This window comes from Syngnathus acus, chromosome 14 (assembly GCF_901709675.1).
Source record: "Syngnathus acus chromosome 14, fSynAcu1.2, whole genome shotgun sequence".
Taxonomy (NCBI): Eukaryota; Metazoa; Chordata; class Actinopteri; order Syngnathiformes; family Syngnathidae; genus Syngnathus; species Syngnathus acus.
Genome location: NC_051099.1, coordinates 6844100 through 6867505, shown reverse-complemented (window position 1 = coordinate 6867505; position 23406 = coordinate 6844100). Strand labels below are relative to the sequence as shown.

General features: G+C 41.5%; 2 protein-coding genes across 5 annotated transcripts in view; one reads left to right on the top strand and one right to left on the bottom strand.

Moving 5' to 3' along the window:
* The window catches only part of gng8 (guanine nucleotide binding protein (G protein), gamma 8), a 757718-nt gene that overhangs the window by 125391 nt on the left and 608921 nt on the right, over positions 1–23406 (bottom strand). The window lies entirely within an intron of this gene.
* The window catches only part of nrg2a (neuregulin 2a), a 60104-nt gene that overhangs the window by 25853 nt on the left and 10845 nt on the right, over positions 1–23406 (top strand). For all 4 annotated transcript variants that reach the window (XM_037268995.1, XM_037268993.1, XM_037268994.1 and 1 more), the window contains exons 2-4: positions 2667–2832; positions 3336–3454; positions 21034–21154. In XM_037268995.1, coding sequence (XP_037124890.1) covers positions 2667–2832; positions 3336–3454; positions 21034–21154 — 406 coding nt within the window. The remainder of the gene's footprint in view (positions 1–2666; positions 2833–3335; positions 3455–21033; positions 21155–23406) is intronic.

Below are 23406 nucleotides of genomic sequence, written 5' to 3'. Positions count from 1 at the left end.
ATCACGCCGACATTGTTTACACCGTCTATTCCGTATAGGCGGCTAAGATATCGGACAAAGTCAGCGAAATAGTCACATTTGGAGATTTGGGTTCTATTCAAAGGTTTCTTGCCAAACTACCTTCAGGAGTGACGGCCGGTTGATGAAAATATGCGCTGAAGTCTCTTGTCAAACATGGCGCATGTTTGAGTATTCATGAATGTAGGTTCTTTTTGTATATCGCATCGCATACGGCTTATTACAGCTGTGAAAATGCAGGAAAATAGGTTTAATGGGAAACAGATGGAATTTTAAAGTTCTGCATGTGGTTCTGCTTGATGAACTCAAAGCACCTGACACTTCAGTATGTACCGTGTTCCGATAAGCATATGTTGCTTATTAAGCATATTTATGCAACAAATGTTGCGCTATTCTCAGAGTCCATCTTTGATAACACCTCAATCTGTCGTGAAATGAATTCTGAATTCTGTTTAAAAAAATAGAGAGGTTTCCAATTTTAGGCAACGAACTTGTGGATAAAATTTCAATTTGGGCACGTCAACAAAATATTTTAAGTTGTGCTTATGTAAAAATTGGCTTTCTTGCACTTTCAGAAGAAATAAAAGTGTATGTAAATATCAATAAATGTCAAGAATTTGTCATTTATAGTTTTTCCAACCTAATATTTTATTCCTGAAAATTTTTTAAGGTTTTTTTTTCTTTTTTTTTTAGTGTGAATGCTTTCCGCCTCCATTTAATTCGAGGCTTCAATAATTAGCTCCCGAAATTGCTGTTTAGTTAGGTTCTTAATAGGGTTAAGGTCGGGTATTATGGTGGTCACGCTAACATTTTTTTTTCCTCAGCGTTTTTTTTTTCTTCAGAGCATGTAATTGTGCGTTGTCTTGCATGAAAATGATTTGAGTACGGAACCCACGGGTCAAAGGTCATTTTGACACCTTCAGGCATAGTAATTGAGCCTTCTGTTTCACTTGCCATCATTGTGGCCCTAAGCATCAATCTGCCACTCCTTAGCCAGGTTGCAGCCTTTTGAGAACGTGAGGGGTGGCCGAGATACAACTTCATGCTTGACTGCAAACCTTTGGGGATCTTGCATCAAAAGGTTCTTGGGACTCCTGGGACCGGACCTCAGTAGCTTCAAATACCTGCTTGCTGCTCATCAGTAACTTAACAGCTGTTCTCTGAATACGAGGCAGAATCTCAAAGAGACAGCCAGAAAAAAAAAACCTCAGTCAGATTATTTTGTATGTATGATTATCATCTAGGACATGAAATGTTTATTTCTATCTGCATAATAATTTGGAACACACATACAGTATGTCATGATGACTTCCTTAGGGAGATCTCTTAAATCTCAAAATCATTACATGAGATCCTCCAGCTCTTGTATCCACATTTGTTTGTGTTATCAAGTCCAACAAAGATACATCTTTTTTTTATTTCAGCACTCCATCTCCCCAATTGCCATAAATACCAAGTGGCCCACACAGACACATAGAAACACAAATAGAAGCAGTTGATCCAAAAATACTCTTTGTCATTGATGTGTATTTGAGCTATTTTTAATTTCACTTCATCATCAGCAGATCTGAGCTGTACATCTCACATTTGGAATAAATAAGTTCCAACTTACTGTGGTAAAAGAAAGCAATGATTTGTGTTTAAAAATAGCTGTAACGAATGTCTACGATCGCAAACCATTTTTTGAATGATTAAATTTGTATTGTACATGGACACAGTGTATTTGTGACAACTTTCATATGCATAAGTGAACAGTGCCCCATATTCATGAAAAAAAAAATGCAGCATCATTGAGGCTTCTCCTCTCCTCGCGGTTATGACAACTTTATCAGGTCAGGGAAGTAGGACAAATTCTCCAGAAAGAGGACATGGGTGGGTGGTAGAAGAACAACTTGTGCATCACAACTGCAAGTTTGTTTCAATCCTTAATGGTGTTGAAAATAGCTGGAAGAGGAAGCCTTACTCAGCGGAGCCTTCACATGATATTCTGAATGGAGCAAGTTTTTGTGTGTAGAGCAGGAGGAGGGAGTCGGGGGGGGGGGCATCTTGGCCATCCCCTGATTGACCCTCATTCACCCCAACTCACTCTCCCCACCCTGAGTGAGTGTTCCCCTAAAACATGTTTGCAGCTGTCAGCTGGCAAGTGCTTGCGTTGCCGTGTTCTTCACGTACTGTACAAATGTGTGTGCGTGTGTGTCAAAGATCATTTTTCATAATCCAATGCATGACATTAATAGAAATGACACAATATTTGGAGTCTTACACTTAGATACACAAGTGCAGCAGCTGAAAAGCTTCCATATGCATTCAGGGGGTTAATTTCTCAGTGATAATTGATCGTGGATGTTTTCTATACTATATTATCTGATAGCAGCTAATTGTTTAGCAAGCGAAGCAGATTGAAATGGCACCTGTTTGTTGGTGTGACGTCAACTTGATGATGCCTCTGGTGACAACATCTGCTTTGTCACATGAGAGACTTGTTAGCTCAGTCCATTGAGGGACAATTGGCTCCGTACTTCAGCCATGTTCTCTTTTTTTTCTGCTCAATCTCAAAATACACAATGGAGCATCATTTGTGCAAACTAAACTTTTTTTCTTCCATTGAGTATCCCAAATAACTTTTTTTCCCTCTCTCTTTTTTCTAGCTTCGGCTCCAAAGTTAAAACCATTGAGGTATCCATCAATAGTGGGCGAGGGAAGCAAGATCACAGTCAAGTGTGAGGCCACGGGGAACCCTCTGCCGACCTACAAATGGTTCAAAGATGGCAACGAGCTGAAGAAAAGCAAAAAAATTCGAATAAAGAACAGCCAGTAAGTACACAAAGTTTGTTTTCATATTCTTTTGGTTGCAGTACCACACTTGGCCACCCATCAAGAAAGGCAGCAGTGCGCCCTGTAATTTTAAATAATTCATGCTCCTTTTCCACACTGTCCCCGTCATTGAATTAAAATTGCTGGCTCCAGAGGAGCACTTGAGTAATATGCTAGAAGAAGACAGAATTTTTGAATACGTGGACGCATTTAAGGGCCCCTTGTAGACACTCTGGCTTTTTTTTTTTTAGCCAAATTAAAAAGCAACTTTATAAGATCACTATGAGAGATTTGACAATCAACTCTGTACAATATCCCAAGTGGTTTTATTATTCCAGACACTTTTTCACTCTCTAATCAGCACCCTATCAAAGCAGAGGCCTGTTGTCATGCGGCCCGCTTGTCCTGTTGTCTGCCTCGCTGTCCCCCATGTTTCCACTCGATGTTGCTTCCTCCCGAGCCGGGTTCCCCTGACTCAGCTGTGCGACTGTTGTCTCCCACAGGAAAAACTCCAGACTCCAGATCAGCAAAGCAAAACTGGAGGATTCTGGGAATTATACTTGTGAGGCGGAGAACCTGCTGGGAAAGGACAAGTCCACTGGCACTATAAACGTCCAAAGCAGTGAGTACAATTTGAAAGCATTGGCTTTGTTATTCCTTGCTTACGACTGTTCTCCGGCCAAATGAAAGATCCAAAGTGGGCATGTAAAAGTGGGTAACATGCATGAAGAACAACTGTCCACTTGGCCTTTGCGGATTTTTTTTAATATGGTTTCTATTCAGCAATTTGGCTTGCGACACGAGAACATAATACAGAACAGAATCCAAAACGCAGCCAACCTGAGAGCTGTAAAAAGTTTGACTTTTTGATCGTAGGAAATACATTCTGGAAGGTACTGTAGCCGGTGAAAGACTTTTGATAACAGCTGCTTCCATTTGGTGGAGTGGTGAGTCGATGTTGGTTCTAAGCTTGTGTGGGTAGTGCACTGGCTTGCAGACGGTATTAAAAAGAAAAGCGGATACGAGTCATGTGCTTTTGGTTCTATCCAAGCAAGGATGTGTCGTTATCTTGTCTGAGTGGCAAAAAAATCCGCAGCATGTCTGAAGTGCAGACTGTCGCTATTTTATGATATCTGTTAACTTCCCCTTTATGGCTTTAATGGTCGTTCATACATGGAGCGAAGAGCAGAAAAAATACATTTCGAAAAAAAAAAGCGTGGAGATGGCTTGTGCTTGATGTCTTGCAAAGGAATGTAAATTCCTGCTGGTATGACCGAGTTCACCTGGCCGTAAAAATGTCTCGGGGACTTTGATGCTGTGCAGAAAAGAGGCCATGACGTTAAGCAGCGTGCAGAGTATCTTTTGCTTTTTTTTAATTTTTTTCAATTGAGCATGCATGATGACATAGCCATGCTACCGCTGGTGAAACATTTGGATCATTTTGTACATTTCTTTGAGGGAGGGCGGAGGTGCTCTTTCAACCAAGTTGGAGATATCGTCATTCTCATTTGCTGACCTTGGCAAGAGGCTCATCCCGCTTCGACTTGAGAGGCAAACTGAGTGAAAGAAGAGGCGCATGTAGTCCAGCCGTCACTCAGTGCCCTTGTATGCTCGTTGAGGCACAACACTCACTCAGCCTTCCCTTTTTACATCCGTCACTATGAGCTGTTATTGTTTATAGTCAGGCAGCGCCACTGGAGTAGCAGATCTCTGCAAATAATAAAAAGGCCCTTTGTGCTAGCAAAACCAACATGCTGGTCCAATTGCCAGCACGCAGATAAGAAGCCAACCACATCCAGTTGAGATTCACATCCAGATTATGTGCCTTGTGCTGACATGGAAATGTTACATAGCCTTTTTTGTCCACACTATTGAAAGATGTTTGGTGCAAACTGTGCTGTTTAATTGTAATCATCTAAGATATGTGGAATGCTGTTGTACATCCTGCAGAGGTCAGGGGAATCCCTTGCGGCAGCACCTGTTTCCCGAAATTGAGGTTTTTTTTTTTTTTTTAAGGCTTAGCAACATGCAACAGTGAAATTCCATACAATGATCTGCAAATATTTTGTTACAAAGCAAGCTGGCTGGAACACACCGGATTGTTACAATGCATCAAACATATCATTTCAATCGATTCTAGTTTTGAATCTTATTGATGATTTTGCATGTGATCTGAAATTGCTGTTCACTCTGTCATGATGGGATAAATTCTCCCTCAGTGTTCAGAGTGTAGTTTGAAAATTTTACACTCATGTTTTGGAATTTTCATCATATTATGTGAGTAGTTGTTGTGTTGTCAAGTTCAACGTGTCCACTCTGTCATCGGGAAATATCAATTGCTATAAAAACCTTGCAGAAATTCAAACTACATTTCTTAAGCTGTAGACCACATGTGTCAAACTCAAGGCCCGGGGGCCAGATACGGCCCGCTACATCATTTAATGTGGCCCGCGAAGACAAATTGTGCCTCAAACTCATATGTCAAAATTAAAATTACTAATTGTTTTCACCTTTAAAAAATACCTCTATTCTTAGCAATTTTTATTACCATTCATATTTTTAAAATATGTTAACAGTTTTTCTTAGTCTCTGTTTTGAATACTAGTTATTCATCTAGTCATTGACTAGTTTGTTGAGTACTGTACACTATATGTAATTTGAGACATTCAGACATTTATTTGGGTTGGCAATTTCAATGGCCCTTCGAAGGAAACCATGACTATGATGCGGCCAAAGACAAAAACAAGTTTGACACCCCTGCTGTAGACAGTCAGCTTACTAAGCGTTGCTGAGTAAAAGTCCACCGTGCAATAATTTGCCGAAAATGTCCTCACTGCCATTGTCCACCCTGTCAGCAAGCTCACATCTTTTGCTTTTCGCATTGACACCAAAAAGTATGCACACTTTTAGGTATCAATGCAACCTTATACTAAACCCGAATGTCTGTCAGCGTTTCATTAAATGGCTCCAGGTTTTTCCAAACAATGCCATCACTGTATGGCCCATCTTGTGTAGTGACCCCAGGGTGTCTGCCTGTCTATGTGTGTGCGTGTTTGTTTGCAAGTCCCATTGTGTTACAGCGGCACGTCTTGTTCGGTCATGCTTCAGGAAAGAAGGCAAGACGGGACGAATCAGGGGTGGTATGTCCATACGTGAGAGTGTGTGTGTGGGGGGGTGTATTTGCTGAAACCATATCCTCCAATAAAAGCTGTAAACAACACTCTGTTGTGATCCAAACCACTGATAAAATAAATATTCTGTGCAAAACTGGACTTTTATTTGGAACAATTACAGTCCAAGCCCTTTGATGGACCGTTACGCTTGCAAGTTTTGTGTTTTTGCTAAGGAGATGACAAATCTCAGATTCTTTACCCCCTCCAAAGGTCGCAGGCAAAATGCCGTTAAAGGGCTGCAGTGGCCCGCTGCAGTATGTTGCCGAAGCAGCATGTCGCTGCAGTATGATCAGTTTAAGCCGAGGGGAGGGGTGGAGATAGAGATGGACACAGTGAGACTTGGAGAGAGAGAGAGAATGAAGGGAGTGTGGAAGACGAGGGAGGGATGGTGGGGTCAATCTAAGGGAATGCATGACAGAAAGCAGACTGAGACATTATACAATCAAATATATACAGTATATAGAAGAGACACATAGCAAGCAAAAGGAAGACAAGAGCCTGATGTGCTACATGGGAGAGTTTGACTCTTTCTAGGAAACAGCTGAGTTCCAAACTCAATGTGAAGTTTATAAAAGTGTAGTGTATGTTTAATCTGCCATAGCACGCACCTCACTGAGATGCTGAAATATTAGTTGTTGTTTTTTTAAACAGAGGATAAAGAATATATGCCTGTGAGAATTATTAATAATATTGTCTGTCTATATGGGTTGCGCCACAGTTTGTGTTCTAATATTTTTAGTCAGAGAGTGATAACATCTGGATATTGATTTTATTTGTTATTTAATCTATGGTGTTGTCTCTCTATATAGTTGAAGGCTTAGTGTACTTAATATTCTGGTCTGTGCGTACCACTGATCACAAATGAAATGACCAAAATGACGTCAAACGGCAGCATCCTGCTCACTCACCATGTGACGCAGCCTCCCGCTGTCTGTTATGTGCTGGGGACCGACCTGAGGCCTCCCATCACTCAGCTCCACCACATGGTGATTCAAGGACACCGCAGCGCATGCTGAATCTTAGCGGGGGTTTCCCCCTCATTTGAAAATAAGATCCCAAGATGTGTTTTTCAAAGCCATAAAGCACACAATATGTGAGCTTAAATATAGGTCATTTAAATTGATACGCATAGCGTCAATTTCTCAAGCCGTGCCAGATTCATCTGACATTTTGCCCAGAGGTGTTGTTAAATCGGAATTACCTGACTGTTCCCCGGATACCAATTTTACTTCCACGTATAAAGAAAGATGGGAAGGATCACTGCTGCGTGCCATAAAAAAAAGGGCAAGATATATTAACCCCTATTAATAATGCACGTAACATTTGGTCATTACTCCGACTCTGCCAGCACCTATTTATAATTTCACAGCGAGGGAAAGGAAACCTAGTACACCAGTTCCCTCGGGTGTGGAAAAACTAACCAGCGTGTTCATGTGGGAAGAAGCCGAACCTTAAGTGAACCCCTTTTACATTATCAAGCGTTCAGGGCATGGTGGCGCCATGCCAACCATGCAGTTTGCCCTCCAACAAGGCATGATGCTTCCACTGTTAACTAAATGATGTGTCATAATTGAACACACTTGAAGTTCTGCTTCAATACTCCTTTTACAACTCCTCCTTCTCAATGAATTGAACTGAAACGAGATGCTGATTCTCGAGTCAGCTTTGTTCTCGCCTCCTCAAAACAAGTCTCGAAATTGTCCTTCGGTGTGATTGTGAGTGCCAATCGTCTATAAGCTTCTCTATCAGTTTCGGGAGGGTGTTTCAGTATGTTGTGTAATTTTGACTTTAATCTGATGAGATGGTTTTGAGTCCTTTAATGTCTCATCGTGACATGTCCCAGGGGGTCGCCTCCTATCCTACGGTGTCTCCCGGTGGTCTCGATATGACAAGTCCTTTCCCTGACTGGTGTTCTCATCTCTATTCCCAGCCCCCAAAGTAGGACCAGTGGGCCATTTGTTGTCCATGTGGTCTGACCTCTAGCCTGTAATCAGTCTAGCACAGTGAGACCTGGTGGCCCGCTGCAAAAAGTGTCGTATATCATCCACTGTTTTCTAGAAGCGACTGCGGTCAGGTTCGCGGGGCTCCACGTGGCTTCAGATGAAGGGCCTCCCTATTATCCTACAGGCTGCCATGTTGTGATAAGCGCTCGTGAGGCGGCCATGTGTCCACGGGCTGTAGGTCACATCCTCGGGGGGTGCTGTGCGCAGCTCCGCCGAGAGAGTGTGTGAGCGTCCAGGAATGTGTTGATGGAAATCACAGCTGAACATATGATTGCTCCAACCTTAGCAGTCATGCTGGGGCCCACCAGCAACAATTTCACGCATGCACGCACGCACGCACGCAGGCAGGCCCACACACACACGCGCACGCACGCACCTACATACACGCATAACTTCACGTTTTCACTTGTCATCCTGAGGCCAACCACCATGACCCTGATGCTGATATACATGCAAACAAACTCAGCATCGCCGCAAACACCTTAATCGGTTACATCCGTACTTCTGTTTTTTTTTGTGTGGTCCAACTAGAAAAAACACTGGTGACGACTCAACACAACAATTCTGTATTCTGATTAATATTTCATTCATGGAATAAGAATTAAGCAGATGATTCCTAATGCGAGCCCGAAGGTATTTGTGATGTCAATTTTAGTTGACAGCAGGGGGCGGTATTGGCCGAAAATCTGATGATTTATTTTCCTCTTTAAGAAAATATTTTTATTCATCTCGTTAAAAATATTGATACTATTACATAATTGCCGTTGGCTGTGAGTAAGTAAATATTGTCCTCACAAGTGAAATTTTTATCACACTTTGACAATGTGAGTCACCACCACACTTTTTTAGTATGTTTAAGGTTTGCGCAAAAGACAGAGAGCATCAGTCCTAATCAACGTAAAGCACAGATGGGAGATTCAGCTTTTCCTCCCACTGACTAATGCTCTCCTACGTAAATGAAACATTACGCTAAGTGCTTCTTCGAAGAACATAAACAACAATTTCCCTCGCTCTTTCCATGTCTAAAATTCTGGCAAAAACACAACTTACGCTGAAGATGTAAGAGAAAAGATAAACATTTTCTGTAGTGATGCTGAAGGAAGTCGGTTGTAGATGTGTAACCTTTTTTTTTTGTGTGGGTAAGCTACAGTCGTGTCAGAAAGAGACTTTACATTTGCCAAGTGTTGAGTATTTACAGGCCACTGGAGAACTGCTTGGCAGCTTGTATGGATTTAGCTACGGCGCTATCAATCATGCCCGCTACGCTACGCGACGCTACGCGAGGCCTGTGGCGGCAGTCGGCATTAGCGTTGTTACACGCTTCTCGGGAATCGCCCATACCAGGTGCACCACCAATCATTCCAATGCTTTCATTCCAAAGGCCTGCAACTTGCTCTTTAAGATGGACCAATGATGACTTGCCACCCAAATGTCATTGTGTTTTTTTTTTTTTTTTTTTTTTAGCTAAATGTAATCTTTTGGCGTCGTATATCTAATGCGTTTGTCCCAGGCCAGATAACTACTAAGAATAGATTTTTAGTTACCTGTTTGAAATTTTACCCGCAGAATGAAATATTCTTGCCAAAGATGCATGTAAGAATTCTTTGCGTGTCTTCACTTGTGTGACATCACTGTGATTGCCTTTTTTTTTTTCTGGAGCTGAGATGAAGGACATACCATAAACTGTTTTCAGATTGTAATGTGCAGGGGGGAGCTCATATTAACATGCATAGAACATGTTTGGTTTACACATTTTCTTATTTTGTTTTATGTTGATTGATATTCACAAATGACCAATGTTGTTTCTAGTCTCCTCAGTGAGGTAATAACTATAAAAGCCCAAGTACCGCTCATGCTTAGCGATGTTATTGTTATAATTTGAGAAAACATGTCCTCCCGTTGACAACACACATCATTGCCAGTTGTGTTTATGTGTGTTTGTGTGCAGCTAGTAATTTAGCGGAAATGTTTGTTTGTGTCCACTCAGGTTTTGATGGTAGCAAAAACTGATGAACAACTGGTATGATTACCACGTGGCTTTTTTTCCACAGTGATTTCAGCTAGAAAGTGTTGTTTTAGTTCATCACTCGCCGCTCCAGCGAGTGAGGAGAAATAATAATCAAATCTCAGAAACAGCCGTCGTGCGTGAAACAGTGCAGTTCTACACCACGACAGAGGTTGTAGCCTTTGGCAGAGTTGTGAACTGTCTAGTAAAGCAAAACCAGACCAAATTTAAAGAAAAATACAATTTATTCCCAGTACTATATAGAAGATGGAACCCAAAATCTGTCATCATCTTGCAGCCTCATGACAGCTGCAGTGTGTCACTTTTTTTGTTTTGAAGTGCACCCACTACCATGTTTAGTTCTTGAAGCATTAACACAATTGCCACTTCGCCCACACACAATGTCCTTACTTTTCTTTGTGTTTATTGTTCCGGCTCTTTATGTAGCACATCCGGAGTTCCGGGAAACTAGGGGACCTTTTTTTTTTGCAGCGAGTCTTCATTTACAATGTCTGCGTTGGAAATAAGATCCAAAAGTCTGTCAGGAGAGACTGAAAAACATGAAAATGAATTGCTTCTTTGAATGCCTTCCATATTTTGGCAAAGACGTACATACTTTCTCAAGGAATAGTCTGGGCATGTGCTTGAAATACGCATGCAATCGTTTTATTTGATGTCGCCGAATATGACCTGAGAAACTACGTATTGCCGAAACGTATATGAGGGTGTATAATATTTTGGAGCTAGGGCTTCATTTTTTTTTCCCCCAATTGCAGTTCATATGGGGGAAGACCAAGAAATGCTTGAGGCATAAATCAGTTTCCTAATATGTCAGTTCAGGGTGGGGGGGGGGGGGGGGTGCTTGGTATGGAGCGTTCAGTGTTCCCCTTCCATGTGCCAAAATCTCTGAAGAAGAGGCAGCTGTCGAATGTTATCATCTGAGGGTTGAGGATGAAACAATAGAGAACGGCGCAGACCTCCGCCAAGGCCCAAATCGCACATCTTCCTCGACTGTCATGAACACTCCCCCCCCCCCCCCCCCCCCCCCCCGCAAAGTTCAATGGAAATCACTCGAGGAATTTTTGGGTGTAATCCTGCCATTCAAACAACCTAACCTCTTGAGCTGCAATAATGGTCTGAGTTGAAAAACATATCTTCGGGCGGGAGCTTGTTTTGCTTGTTCGCTTAATTCCCTGTAATCCCGTCGAGGCCGCCGTGTGATAAGAGACGAGTTGCAGTGAAACCTGTGCGGAAAAAAGGCAACTAAGTTATTGAAATATCACAACACAACTTTCCTTGGAGGAGATCCAGTAAGCTATAGGCCGTGTCATGCAGGACAGTTAAGCCGCAGTGTAAATGAGTGAGGATACTGCTGTGTGTGTGTGTGTGTAAGGAGGAAGCAGCTGTTCCACTGGAGAAGCTGAGTGATGTGAGCAGGAGGTGACACGAGGTTGTGCTTTGTGTTAACTCTTCCTGGGTCTGACACAAAACTGATCTATGACTTCATTTGATAGCATGATAAAAGAATTCCCACTTCAGGCCTCCCAGCTGTCCTGGTGGTCTTCATCCCCTCTGAGTGGGACCTGAACTAAGGCTGCTGGATTCTTCTTTGGGATTTGCCCAGTAACTAACAAGCACCATCATGTTTTGTTAATGCTTTCAAACATTAAAATGATTGGTTGCATCATAAAGACTTGTCTGTACTGAGTTAGAGCATTGAAAATGAGCCTGAAAGGAAGTGAGTTTTTTTTTTTTCTGCTACTGCCATGACAGTATAATGCTAAATTTTGCATTTTAATGAATGGCATAATATAATATTGCCATCAGCTAAAATTTGGTGTAAAAGTCAACAATGATAAATGAGTGGATACACAATCAATTTTCCCTGCTTTTGTTAACATGACATGGTTGTTAAAGTTTGTTCTCGCCCACAGCGACACAAACCACCCTTTTTTTTTTCAATACACCGTGTCTGCAAAATTATCAAAATAGTTTTTATTTACATATTTTCTGCAATATCATGTCATCAACAACAGATTCTTGAAAAATAGCAGAAAGCCCATTTTGACAAATTAAGAACAGGCGTACATTATATTCAACTATTTAAGCACAGTAACAAAATATCGATGCTTCATTACAACCACCGATGAAGACTATTGATGCCAAAATTTAGTGAGGTGCTTCGTTTTTATGAAGGAGGACATTTTTCAGAATGGGGCTTTTTAAGATGTTTTTACTCTTTCCAGTGTATCTTTATGAAACGTATACTTACCATTCCTTTGCTTCAAGCTCATCGACACACAGCGATGTCGCATACAGCTGTCTCATATCCGAAACCTCCCATTAGTCCCTCACACTACCTCCCTTCTTGTCGGCCCTATTTTTGCATCCAAGTCGCGATCGACAATGATGATATTTCCAAAGTGCACAGGTGTGAGTGTGACTGGAAGAGACGCCATGGTGTTCACTGATTCACGCACAGCAGTTATCCTTTAGTATACAGCAAATAGAATGGCGGGGGATGTGGAGCAAGTGGAGGTGTGTGTGTCAAAGTTTTCAGGGAATAGCGTAGGGGAAAACCTCTCGTCCTCACAGCTGGTCTGCAAGTGCAAGGCCCAAATATGGAGCTGTGGTATATGTCTTGTGTTTCTGGTACAAGCCTGCAAAGTCTGTCCTTACTCCGAAATGAAAGCCAGCTGTTGAAGATGACGGCCGATGAAGACATGATACCTCCCAAGCGAAGAGCTACACTTTATAGCACCTTCGTGTTTTCATAGCACCGACATCTCGTCGCAAAATGGCTATTTTTACGACACTTTAAGTACCTGTGAGTTTTTTTGTCCGTTTTGTTTTCTTCTAATGGCTGCAAAAACATAGCAATCCATAAAAAATAATTTGCTAAAGTGAGAACACATGTTCCAACATCTGGTCTAAGAACCTGTCCCTTGGAGGTGTGCGATGGATTTCAGGCCATCAGAGCTACTAATTTAAATTTCACACGCTGCCTTTCAAGCTTTGTGTGGGTTTGCACGTGTATGTTTCCAGTTAGCGTGAAGAAAATGGAGGGAGGGAATGATCTGTAATGACACCTCGATGCCTATGATAACAGATTATGAGGGTTTAACTTTGGGGAAATAATTACCAGCCACAACATGAAGTACACCTGCACATTTGAATCCTACTTGATATCATACAAAATATCATTTCTAGATATTTTAATTAGGTCACCAAAATCCACAGTGTGCAACACTGCAAAAGTGTTTTTTTAAATCCAGCTCTAGTATTGAATCTTTTTGGTGTCACGAATGTTTGACTAGAGTGAAAATCCTCAATTGCAGCAGTCTTCCTGACACACAAATGGATCTTCTCAGACAGCACCTTTTCTTGACACTGAGCTGCCTAGATTGAGGCACGGCCTCCTCGCATCTGTCTGAAACTGGCACCGCTGCAGGAAGTGCTGGATGAATACAAGCGTATTACTATCCACTCCCGCCGCCGCTGCTGCTGTCCGTCAGGCGAGTTTAGACACAGGATGGCAAGGGGGTGACTGGATCATCGTATCCACTTCAGAGATTTAAGGGGAATCCCCCGTCTCGGAATTATGAGTTTAAGATTTTTGAGCATTGTGTGGGATTGATTTTTAATTAATCACATTCATAACAAGCTAGATGATTTTATCGCCACTATTTTGTGGTCTCAAACCAAAACTCCAACACGGTCGCCAAGTGCTGCCAGCGGCCTCCCCGGCAGCCCCGCCGGGTGCCCAGTTTGAGTGCACCGTACGGCTCGGTTGCAGTTTGCGAGCAGCTGTTGTGCAATCGTGCGCTGGGCTGCCGTTCTTTGATTTGACTTGAGCAGCGGGATGATTGAGGCAGGCAAGACCAGGCATATCAGCTATGCGAATGAGACAACAGGAGTCAGGAGTATAAAAGAGGACACAGTCGTAGCAACAGCAGTCCCGCCATGGAAGGGGGGGGGGGGGAGATTAATGTCGCTGGTAGGCTCCACTTCATCTCCAAAGACATTTTGAATTGAGGATCAAGTTTTCCATTGTGGGCAAGCTCAGATAATGGTCCCTTACATGTGTCCAACCTACAGTAAATAGTCATCTAATTCCTTTTTGGTTATTTTGAATCAGTGCAGCCTAAACGAAAAGAGGCTATTAGTGTTGATTGGGTGTGCCAATGTTGTGTTTTAAAGTGGGTGTTTGTTTGTATTTGATCTCACAGGGTGTAATATTTTCCGACTTTAAAATGAAAAAAAAACCGCAGTCTTCGTCATCTCTTCTGTTTTTATTTTGTTTGCTGCTCGAGGCTTAATTGCTTGTCAAAAGATAAAAAGCACTATTGTGTGTCACCTTTTATGAAGTGATGCCTTAATAACCAATGTTTGTGGCAAGAAAAAAAGCAGAATAATCTCAATATGATACATTTTTCAAAATCCTGTATCCTAAGCTTATTTGTTATTCACCACTTTGATCTGTTTTGCTTTGTCAAATTTGCCTTGAATGCTGTCACAGAACTGTTTTTCACCAAACTAACAACTAGTGGCCATCAAACAAACCAATCAAACAGATCTGAGCAGTCACATGACTGCGCAAAACCACCATTAGCATAAATTAGTGTTAATGGGTAAATTTAAGCCAGTTCTCACGGCAAGATTTGCTCTAATATTAAAAAAAATTACTTACCGTATTTTCCGCACTATAAGGCACACCGGATTATAAGGCGCACCTTCAATGAATGGCCCATTTTAAAACTTTATCCATATATAAGGCGCACCGGATTATAAGGCGCATAGAATAAATAACTCAACGTTGCTCAAAGTTGAATGCAATCACAATATAGTGACACTCGAAATAGTGAAAACAATAACAATATATCAATAACTCAACGTTGCTTAAACGTTAATATTACACAGCACACAAAATAAACACGTAAAGCTTACTTTAATAACTTAGTCCTCATCCACGAATCCATATTGGTCCATATATAAAGCGCACCGGATTATAAGGCACACTGTCGGCTTTTGAGAAAATTGGAGGTTTTTTTTAGGTGCGCCTTATAGTGCGGAAAATCCGGTACACTTAAAGTGATATTCTTGGGCAATATCTTAATATTCCTACTGAAATCCATTTTTTGGCTGCTCCACTGATTGCTCTTTGCCCCTCCCGCATCTCTTTCACCGCATCCAACCCAGCCATCAGTAGCACTCCATTGCACCAAACTCCTTGCCCTGTATGGGCGAACCAAATCCCCAAGTGGTTATCCGGTGAATGCATATATACACACATTCCATTTGAAATATTTTTCTAAGGGGATCGCCAACAGGAAAGATCTGTCGTTACTGTGATTTGTAAAAAGTAGCTTTGTGTGACTGACCACCCCGCTAAGTGGTCTGACATTTATCTCTTTACCATCAGGTATTTCGTGGCCGAGTAAAAAGGATTTATTGTTGCTTTTATTAGTTGTAGCTACCGTGTGCTACCTGTTCCTTCATGTTACTTCATTTATAGGGAGGTTTGGCAGTTTTGCATGACCCTGAGGTTTGAGAAAGACATTTATAAGAATTTTAGAATTGTAGTTCTTGGATCTGTTCTGCCGAGATGTAGCTGTCAGAAAGCAATGCGGTCTGCCAACGGTTCTCCAGCGCCTGCTTCCTCCTCCCGTTTGTGGCACATGATTTAGACTTTTTATGCTGATAACGGTGCTTTTTTTTTTGCGAGTAAAAACATCAAATTCTAACAAAGTCCAGATATCAGCGAAGCTTCTTTGACTTACACCAGAAGCCAACTCGAACTCTGTCTTGTGTTTTGGAGATTGCAGTGCAATCGGTCTTAATCCAAGATGTGGTCAATTATGATTATTTTTCATAAATGAATGTATTCCGTACTATAGAGAGCCCAATCGAAAATGTTTCAAGCTGGCCTGTGAGGTGAAGCACAGGGTTCGGAATCATTGTGGCGTTTGTTGCATATATGCACACAAGAGAGAGGAAAAAACGTTGCAATGGGAACCCCTCTTTTCATTTTTACGATTTTCCTAGAATCCTTAGGAGAGCGTGGAAAGACAGGCATGTTTATGAAGGTTTCCAGATGGTCCTGCTTGCACCCCCAGCTTTTCTTTTCAGTTCTTGGGCCATGAAGGATTAATCAAAGTCAGTGGTAAGAGCTGATGGCTAAACACTGTGGCTCTTTAGAACCCAGAGGAGACCTCGCCGCAACTCCAACTCCGATTCGGCCCCTGGGCTACAAGGCCCGGTGAAAGTTGAAACCTGAGCTTCAAAACCAATCAAACTTGGTGAAATCATAAGTGCGGATAAACAAGCTCTACCTCCTTTACTCTGTTTTAGCAAGGCACCTGATCATCTCACCGGGTTAGAGGAATTTTTGTCCAGGAAGGAACACATCTAACGATTCTCAATTTTTTGATTGTTTCCCTCTTGGGGATGAATCAAAGACGACATGAAAGTGTGTAACGACCCAAGCAAACCACACACAGGACGACTGTTAGAACAAAGCGCTTCATTTCAAACTATGACAGCGCTATTCTTGTTCACAGTGTCACCCACTGTTGTGCTTTCCATAATTATCACTCGGAACAGGAAAGCGAACAGTGCTGCGATTGACAGCGCTAACGGGGAGAAAGTCCAAAGTGACAGCGTTTTTGCTTGCCTCGGGAGATAAATACTTCACGATTCAGATTCGTTGGCTTTCTGCATGCTCTGCAATTCCACGACAATTACAATGTACCATTTCTCGGACACGTGCAAAATAATAAATAAAAAAAGAGCCAAACAGCTGCTGGACGTCTATACTAGCATCTGCATCTGGCCACTGAAGCTTCACTATACATCACTTTGCACAATGATCCAGCACAAACAAAAACAAATCATAATATGATATTAATCTATTGCTAACATTTCAAACAAACTAATCCATTGTTAAAGGATGCTGCTATTTGCAGACAAAAATATTTTTGGTGCTGTATTTTAGATTTTAACTTGTCATGAGGGTGAAAAACGTTGACCTCTGTGTTATGTAATGTGCTGCTGTTATAAAAATCCGTTAGTTTTCAAATTCCCCCAAACTTCAGCCAATATTGACATTTGTAATTCTATTTCCTTTATTTCCAGTATATAAAATAAACGGAGATTGGCTGGTTACCAACACAGGGCGTATCCCGCTTCTCGCTCAAAGTCTGCTGGGAAAGGCTCCAGCTCACTCGCGACACTAATGAAGATAAGCAGTTCAGAAAATGGATTGATGGATAGAAAATAAAAATGCTGAAGCAGCAAAGCTAGTGAAACACAATGCTGGAGTCAGCCAATGCAAAGTATGTTTTCCGTTTCCAATAGCTCAAACCTTGACTCAGTATGAATTTGTACAACAGATGGGTGTGTGTGTGTGGGGGGGGGGGGGGGGGGGGGGGGTTGTGTTTCATGTCATCATCCCTCCAAAGTGATGTTGTTGGAAGAGTAATCAGAAGACACAAAAGATGTCAAACAATATGGATCAGAATTTGGACCTTGACTATGCTGTGGGATTTGTAACATTTGGTGATGCTGGGCCAAGAGATGTTTTCCATGAAGTTAGTTTGTTTCGGGACATCTACTGTTTTTAGCATTGTTTTTTTTAGACTTTATTTACGACACCATGTTGGTATGAATTCTCAATGCTTGCACGAAGAATGAGTTAAAGTTGGAAGTGATTTGCTTGAAGACAAAGGTTTAATGTTGCTTTATATTGTGCTATGAAACAATCGCTTTGTCTTGAAAAAATTTATGTTTCATATGTTTCTACTCTGTAGCCAAGGACACACATTGTCATGTAATCAAATTACATGCTTGGATTGTGATGTGGTGCTTGAATGTCAAATATATAACAGGACATTGAAGGTCACCTAAACATTTCATCCATATTGTTTGCCATGAGTTGAGAGCAGCCCAGGATATAATTTGGATCCCGCCCAAAGTCGGTTTGAATTGGCTCCAGCTCATTTGTGGCCCAAATGAGGACAAGCAATATAAAAAAAAGAATGGATGGAGTAACTGCGATGTTCGTGTCATAACAAAATTTCAAAACAGTGAGGTTGATTTAAATGTAGGAATCTTTGATAGCAAGCTCGAGCATGAATCAAGATAAAATCCCCCTATGAAGGTGGAGGACTACATGAGTATCCTGTGGCTCGTTTCTAAAACTAGCCGAAGCAGACTGTCTCCCCACAAAGCTTGGGTTCTGTTCAAGGTTTCTTGCTTAGAGGGGTTTTTTTCTTGCCAAGACCTTGCTCACGTGGGGGTACATTTGGGTTTCTGATACCCATATATACAACTTTAAGGAACGTGGACTTAAGCTAACTCAAAAAAATAGATAAATAAATACATTAAAAAAAAAATACATACAAAAATTCGAATATATTGTTAGAATCATTTGTTTCAGATGTACTGTAATTATTTTCTGTATAAAAATTAAATTTGGTGTTCAAAAAGTCTTTTTGCAAACTTGAGTCTTGAAAAAGAGGGGGTCGTCTTATAATCAGGGTCGTCTTATATTCGGGCCAATACGGTATATATATACATATATATTACCCCTCCCTCCCAAAACAATAAAAATGCAATTGTCGCGCTAAGCTTTTTGCAAGACTGTACACAAGTTTTATTAGCTTCTATTAATGTACATGGCAACATGTCATCATCCAAATATGGCAGGAAGTTATTTTCTTCAGAGCCAGCGAGCGGAATGCGATAAATTTGCCCTCATAGCAATGTGCCCGAGGTAAGAGGCAGAGGGGGCGGCCATTGAGTGATGCGTTCATTCATGATGAATATTACCCATAATTCTTACTGTGTCATCACTTGTCATATGTAGGAATGAGATAGTCGGTTCAGAACACTGCAATGATTGCTGTTCAGTGTGACGCATTAGCCTGGCAAATGTTTTTTTTTTGTTGTTTTTTAATTTTAGATTGTGTAACAGCCAAATCACCCCGGGGAAGTTCAATGAGGTCATCTGTTGATGAAGAAAAAAAAATATTGAAAATTATCACGTGTGGTGCTGTCCACTTTGCGAATAGTTTGTTAATTTTAAAAACAGAGTGCAGAAATTGATGGAGGTGGGGGGCAACTTGGGACATGCAGTGAAGTCAGCCTCGTTTGACATGAGGCCAAATAAACTTTGACAGAAGAACATGACCAGGGTTCAAAGCCGAGCCTTGATCCTTTCTGTGTGAAGTTTACACGTTCTCCGTCTCCCTGTGTGGGTTTTTTTCCGGGTCATCGTTTTTTTTTGTTTGTTTTTTAAGCCAGGTGGATTGGTAATTATGTCTCCATCCATAATGCCCCGCCTCCCACACTGGCACAGCTATAGGGGGCCTATGGGACGTCACATGACATTTTTTCTTTTTAAATATATCCTTAATTGGTTGCATCTTTTGTACAATTGATAAACATTGTGGTTGTTTTTACAATGTTTTCATGTTCCTGACTGATCTTTTTATGAGGCGTTTTACAAGCCAGTGCTGCAGTCAGAGGTCAGGTGTGAGCGACGATGAGGTAGTTGCCATTAGCCGCTCGACTACATGTTTTTTTTCTCCCCCCCCCTGAGCAGAGTAATATTTGTTTCTACCTACTTGAAAAATGGAACATGTGTTGTGTCCTTGTAAAGTGACACAAAAACCGCCACATTTGGAAAACCATTGAAAATATAATTGTTAATCATAAACGAATGCTTTGTTTGCTCTATATCTATCGGATTCAAAACAAAACCTCTCAAACTATTATTAATGTTTTCATTATTATTAGCTGTCTTTGTTGATTGGCTGTGATAATTCACCGTTGACTTTTTTGTGCAAAATCCCACTAATAGTTGTGCATCGGCTCTCGTGCAAGCAGCAAAAAAGAGCTGATGTGACTTTCCGCATGTAACAAATGCGATCTTGTGACATCTCATCCCGATGGCAAGGAGAACACATCGCAGGTCCAACTGAATCCACTCCAAACGCGCTTTCCAGCTGTTCAATTTGATTTATTGTACTCGCACAGAACCGGCGGTCGGAAATTCTCCGCGTCCCACCAGCAAACTGACACAATCTGCTTAGGTGCTAACAGCACCTGAGAGCAGGTAAACATCTGCCGTCACGTGTCATACAGCCGCGCGCCTTTCTCATGCCCCGTCCTGCCGGCCTTCACCGCTTCCTCCTCTTCCTCTCAGCACTCCCTTTTGCCTTCATACGGCACGGCTCTCGTCCTGATTAGCAGCCTTCACCTCCAACATATTCTGTCTGTTCAGCCAGGGGGGATTAAGTGCAGATACATGACATTTCGGGCCATTCCAAGGATCTGAGTCAGCGCATAAACAACTCCTACGCTATGTCAGGGAAATATTTATCTTTGCTCGTACAACTTCTGGAGATAGTGTCAACACTGCTGAGAGACACAATTATACTCGTGGACGGGGGAAACGAGAGTAAGAGAACACTGGTGAAAACACTGGAGTACCCTGTGAGGAAAGAAAGTGGTGAAATACACGTGATGCATGTGGCAAACGTTTATGACCAATTTATGCAAAATAATATTAATCATACTAATGAATGAATAGTACCGTATTTTCCGGACTATAAGGCGCACCTAAAAACCTAAAATTTTCTCAAAAGCTGACAGTGCGCCTTATAGTCTGGTGCGCCTTATATATGGACCAAATTTCTAAATTTAAACTGGCCCGAAGCATTGTGTCGTGAAATCGATCATAAGTGGCCCACTGAAGACTATAAATCATGAATCAAAAAGACTATGGATCATTATTTTGTGATTATAAAGTAATTTGTTGCATCTGAAGTTGAAATAAAAAAGATAAAATGGAGAATGATTTGATTTGGATTAAAAATCTGACATGATGCATTAATGTGGCGCCTTATAGTCCGGTGCGCCTTATATAAGGACACAGTTTTAAAATGGGCCATTCATTGAAGGTGCGCCTTATAGTCCGGAAAATACGGTAATAGTCTTTTGTCTCTCTTCTCCTCAGTAACCACAACGCGATCTCCAGGCTCAGGCCACGGCAGAAGATGCAACGAAACAGAGAAGTCCTTCTGTGTGAATGGCGGCGACTGTTACGTCATACATGGTATAAACCGGCTGTCCTGCACGTAAGTTATCTCTTTTATTTTCATCTTGTCCACCACTTGCAAAGACCGATGTCGTTTTGTGACTGGGTTTCTAATATTCTTCATCGCAGCAAAAAATGTGCCTTTCCCCACTGTTTCTGTTTTGTTGAGAGCACTTGATTCCTGTTGTTCTTTCTTGCAGCAGCGGCCCGTCAGAAGGAAAATGCCCACCTGTTGTGTATTGCAGCGCTCGTAATGGAGCGCGGCGTCGGCGTGGTCATCCTTTTAGCGTAGTCGTGCACTAAAAGTCCCGTTTAGTGTACAACAGGAAGGCTGCGCGTTAAAAGCCCTTTTCAAAACGTCATGAGTCACCGTTCTACTAGGGAGCAAATATTTATGCCTATTAGGGGCCCCCAATGAGGTAAATAGAGTCGTTGCTTACATTGAAGGTCCTTGGCAAAGGGGATCATGACACCGCGGTTAAATTGTGCTTGTCGGAAAGGAGTCGGTTGACATTATCATAAAAACAACTTGTTTTTTCATCTAACATTTTAGTTTGCATTAGCGTCATAACTGAACGTCGTTACTCAGAAATACAGTGGAAGCTTTAAGGTGGAACACAAGCCGTAATTTGGATTTGTACATTTTCTTGCATTAAAATTACCATAAATAAATAAAAGTGCAAGAATTAATTTTGTAATTTTTTTCCAGAGATTAATCTAATTTTTTTAATGTTATTGAGGTACTATGATTCTCCTGCATATCACTCTAAAGCCCCCGCAAAAAAAGAAATTGGCCTCATCACCTTGAAAAACACATTTGTGACATTCTGGTTGGTGTGCTGTGAGTTTTCCCCAAAGTGATGCCTTGGCTCAATAAAGGTTGGGAAAGACTTCTGTAAGGCTTCCATTGTAACCTGCTGGTTTTCCCCCTTTTTTTGCTTAGTCCATCCAACATCCCATCCAACCACTGTCGTGATCCGTTCCAGCTAATAAAATCCATTCTTGTACTTGCAACACAAACTATGCACTCCCTCTTGTCATGGCTGTTAAATATCGGGTTGCACGCTCCATTGGACCATATGTCACTATATCACGACTACTTAGGCCGGTGTGATGCAGGAGCAGCAACGCTGGCGCAGCTTCAGCGCCCAGTTGGCCCCTGCGAGGGAGAGCGCTCGACCAGCAATGCGGATATGGCCGCAACAGCCGTTCAATACGCTATGCACAAATTGGAGGCAGCAATAACTCAATTGCTGTAGCTAATTCACTCACGGCCGCGGGGCATGGCTCCAGAAGAGTTGGATAATGCAGTGAAGGCCCGCGGGGGATTTGTTGCCCCCACAGCCATCTCATTCAATATAGGCCAGGCATCAGTGGGTATTACTCACTGGCTAAACAAGTGGTGCAGACAGCTCAGCCTGCGTTTATGCCCGACTCATTCACTCTTGTGGACAAACTTTTTTAAAGGGGCTCAAAGGTTAAGACTTGATCCATTTGCAACTACTGTGTTAGTTGTTTTCACCTTACAAATGGAGTACAATCGGAGTTCAACCTCCTTTAGCATAACATTAAACAAGGGACACTCACTGGATACTTCACTAGGAACCCCTGCACATTGTATTATATAATAAATAAAATACAGGCTTATTATGAGGCTAATCTGTTTAATTATAATAATAATAATATTCCCACTTTATATTTAGGTATTTTTGAGAATAAACTAATTAAATAATAATAATAATAATAACAAATAACAATAATAATAAGGATAATAATGGCAATTTATAGATCCTAATTTCTGTCTTGATATTTTTAGGGTTTGGGCCTGTCACTTCTTGCTAAACACAATGAATCAAATTTATGCTTTTGGTTAAGACAATGTGTTAGCTGTTACAATAAAAGTGTGATAATAGAGTACACAGCTGCACTGAACGCCGATATTTATTAGGTTATGTAGTTCCAGTTCTACCATTTTTACGCCAACTTGCCGTCATCTCATCAATAATTAATCGTTGAACATTATGTTTCTCCCGGGAGGCGTTGTGTGAAACCAGTAAATTGCTCTCCGTGACCTTTTATTGGACTGCCGCTCTCGTTGTGAATCCAAGCGGAATGTTGGTGCTCCTAAAAGAGCAACTGCTCATCCTAACGGGACTTTAATGAGGAAAGATGGCTCGGGGTCGAACGTACGTGGCGGTAGTGATGAAATGTTGAGGTCTTATACATCTGAATGTCCAAAAAAAAAATTCACTTAACTTGCATGCAAACAGTGTTAAACATTTTTGAATTTCC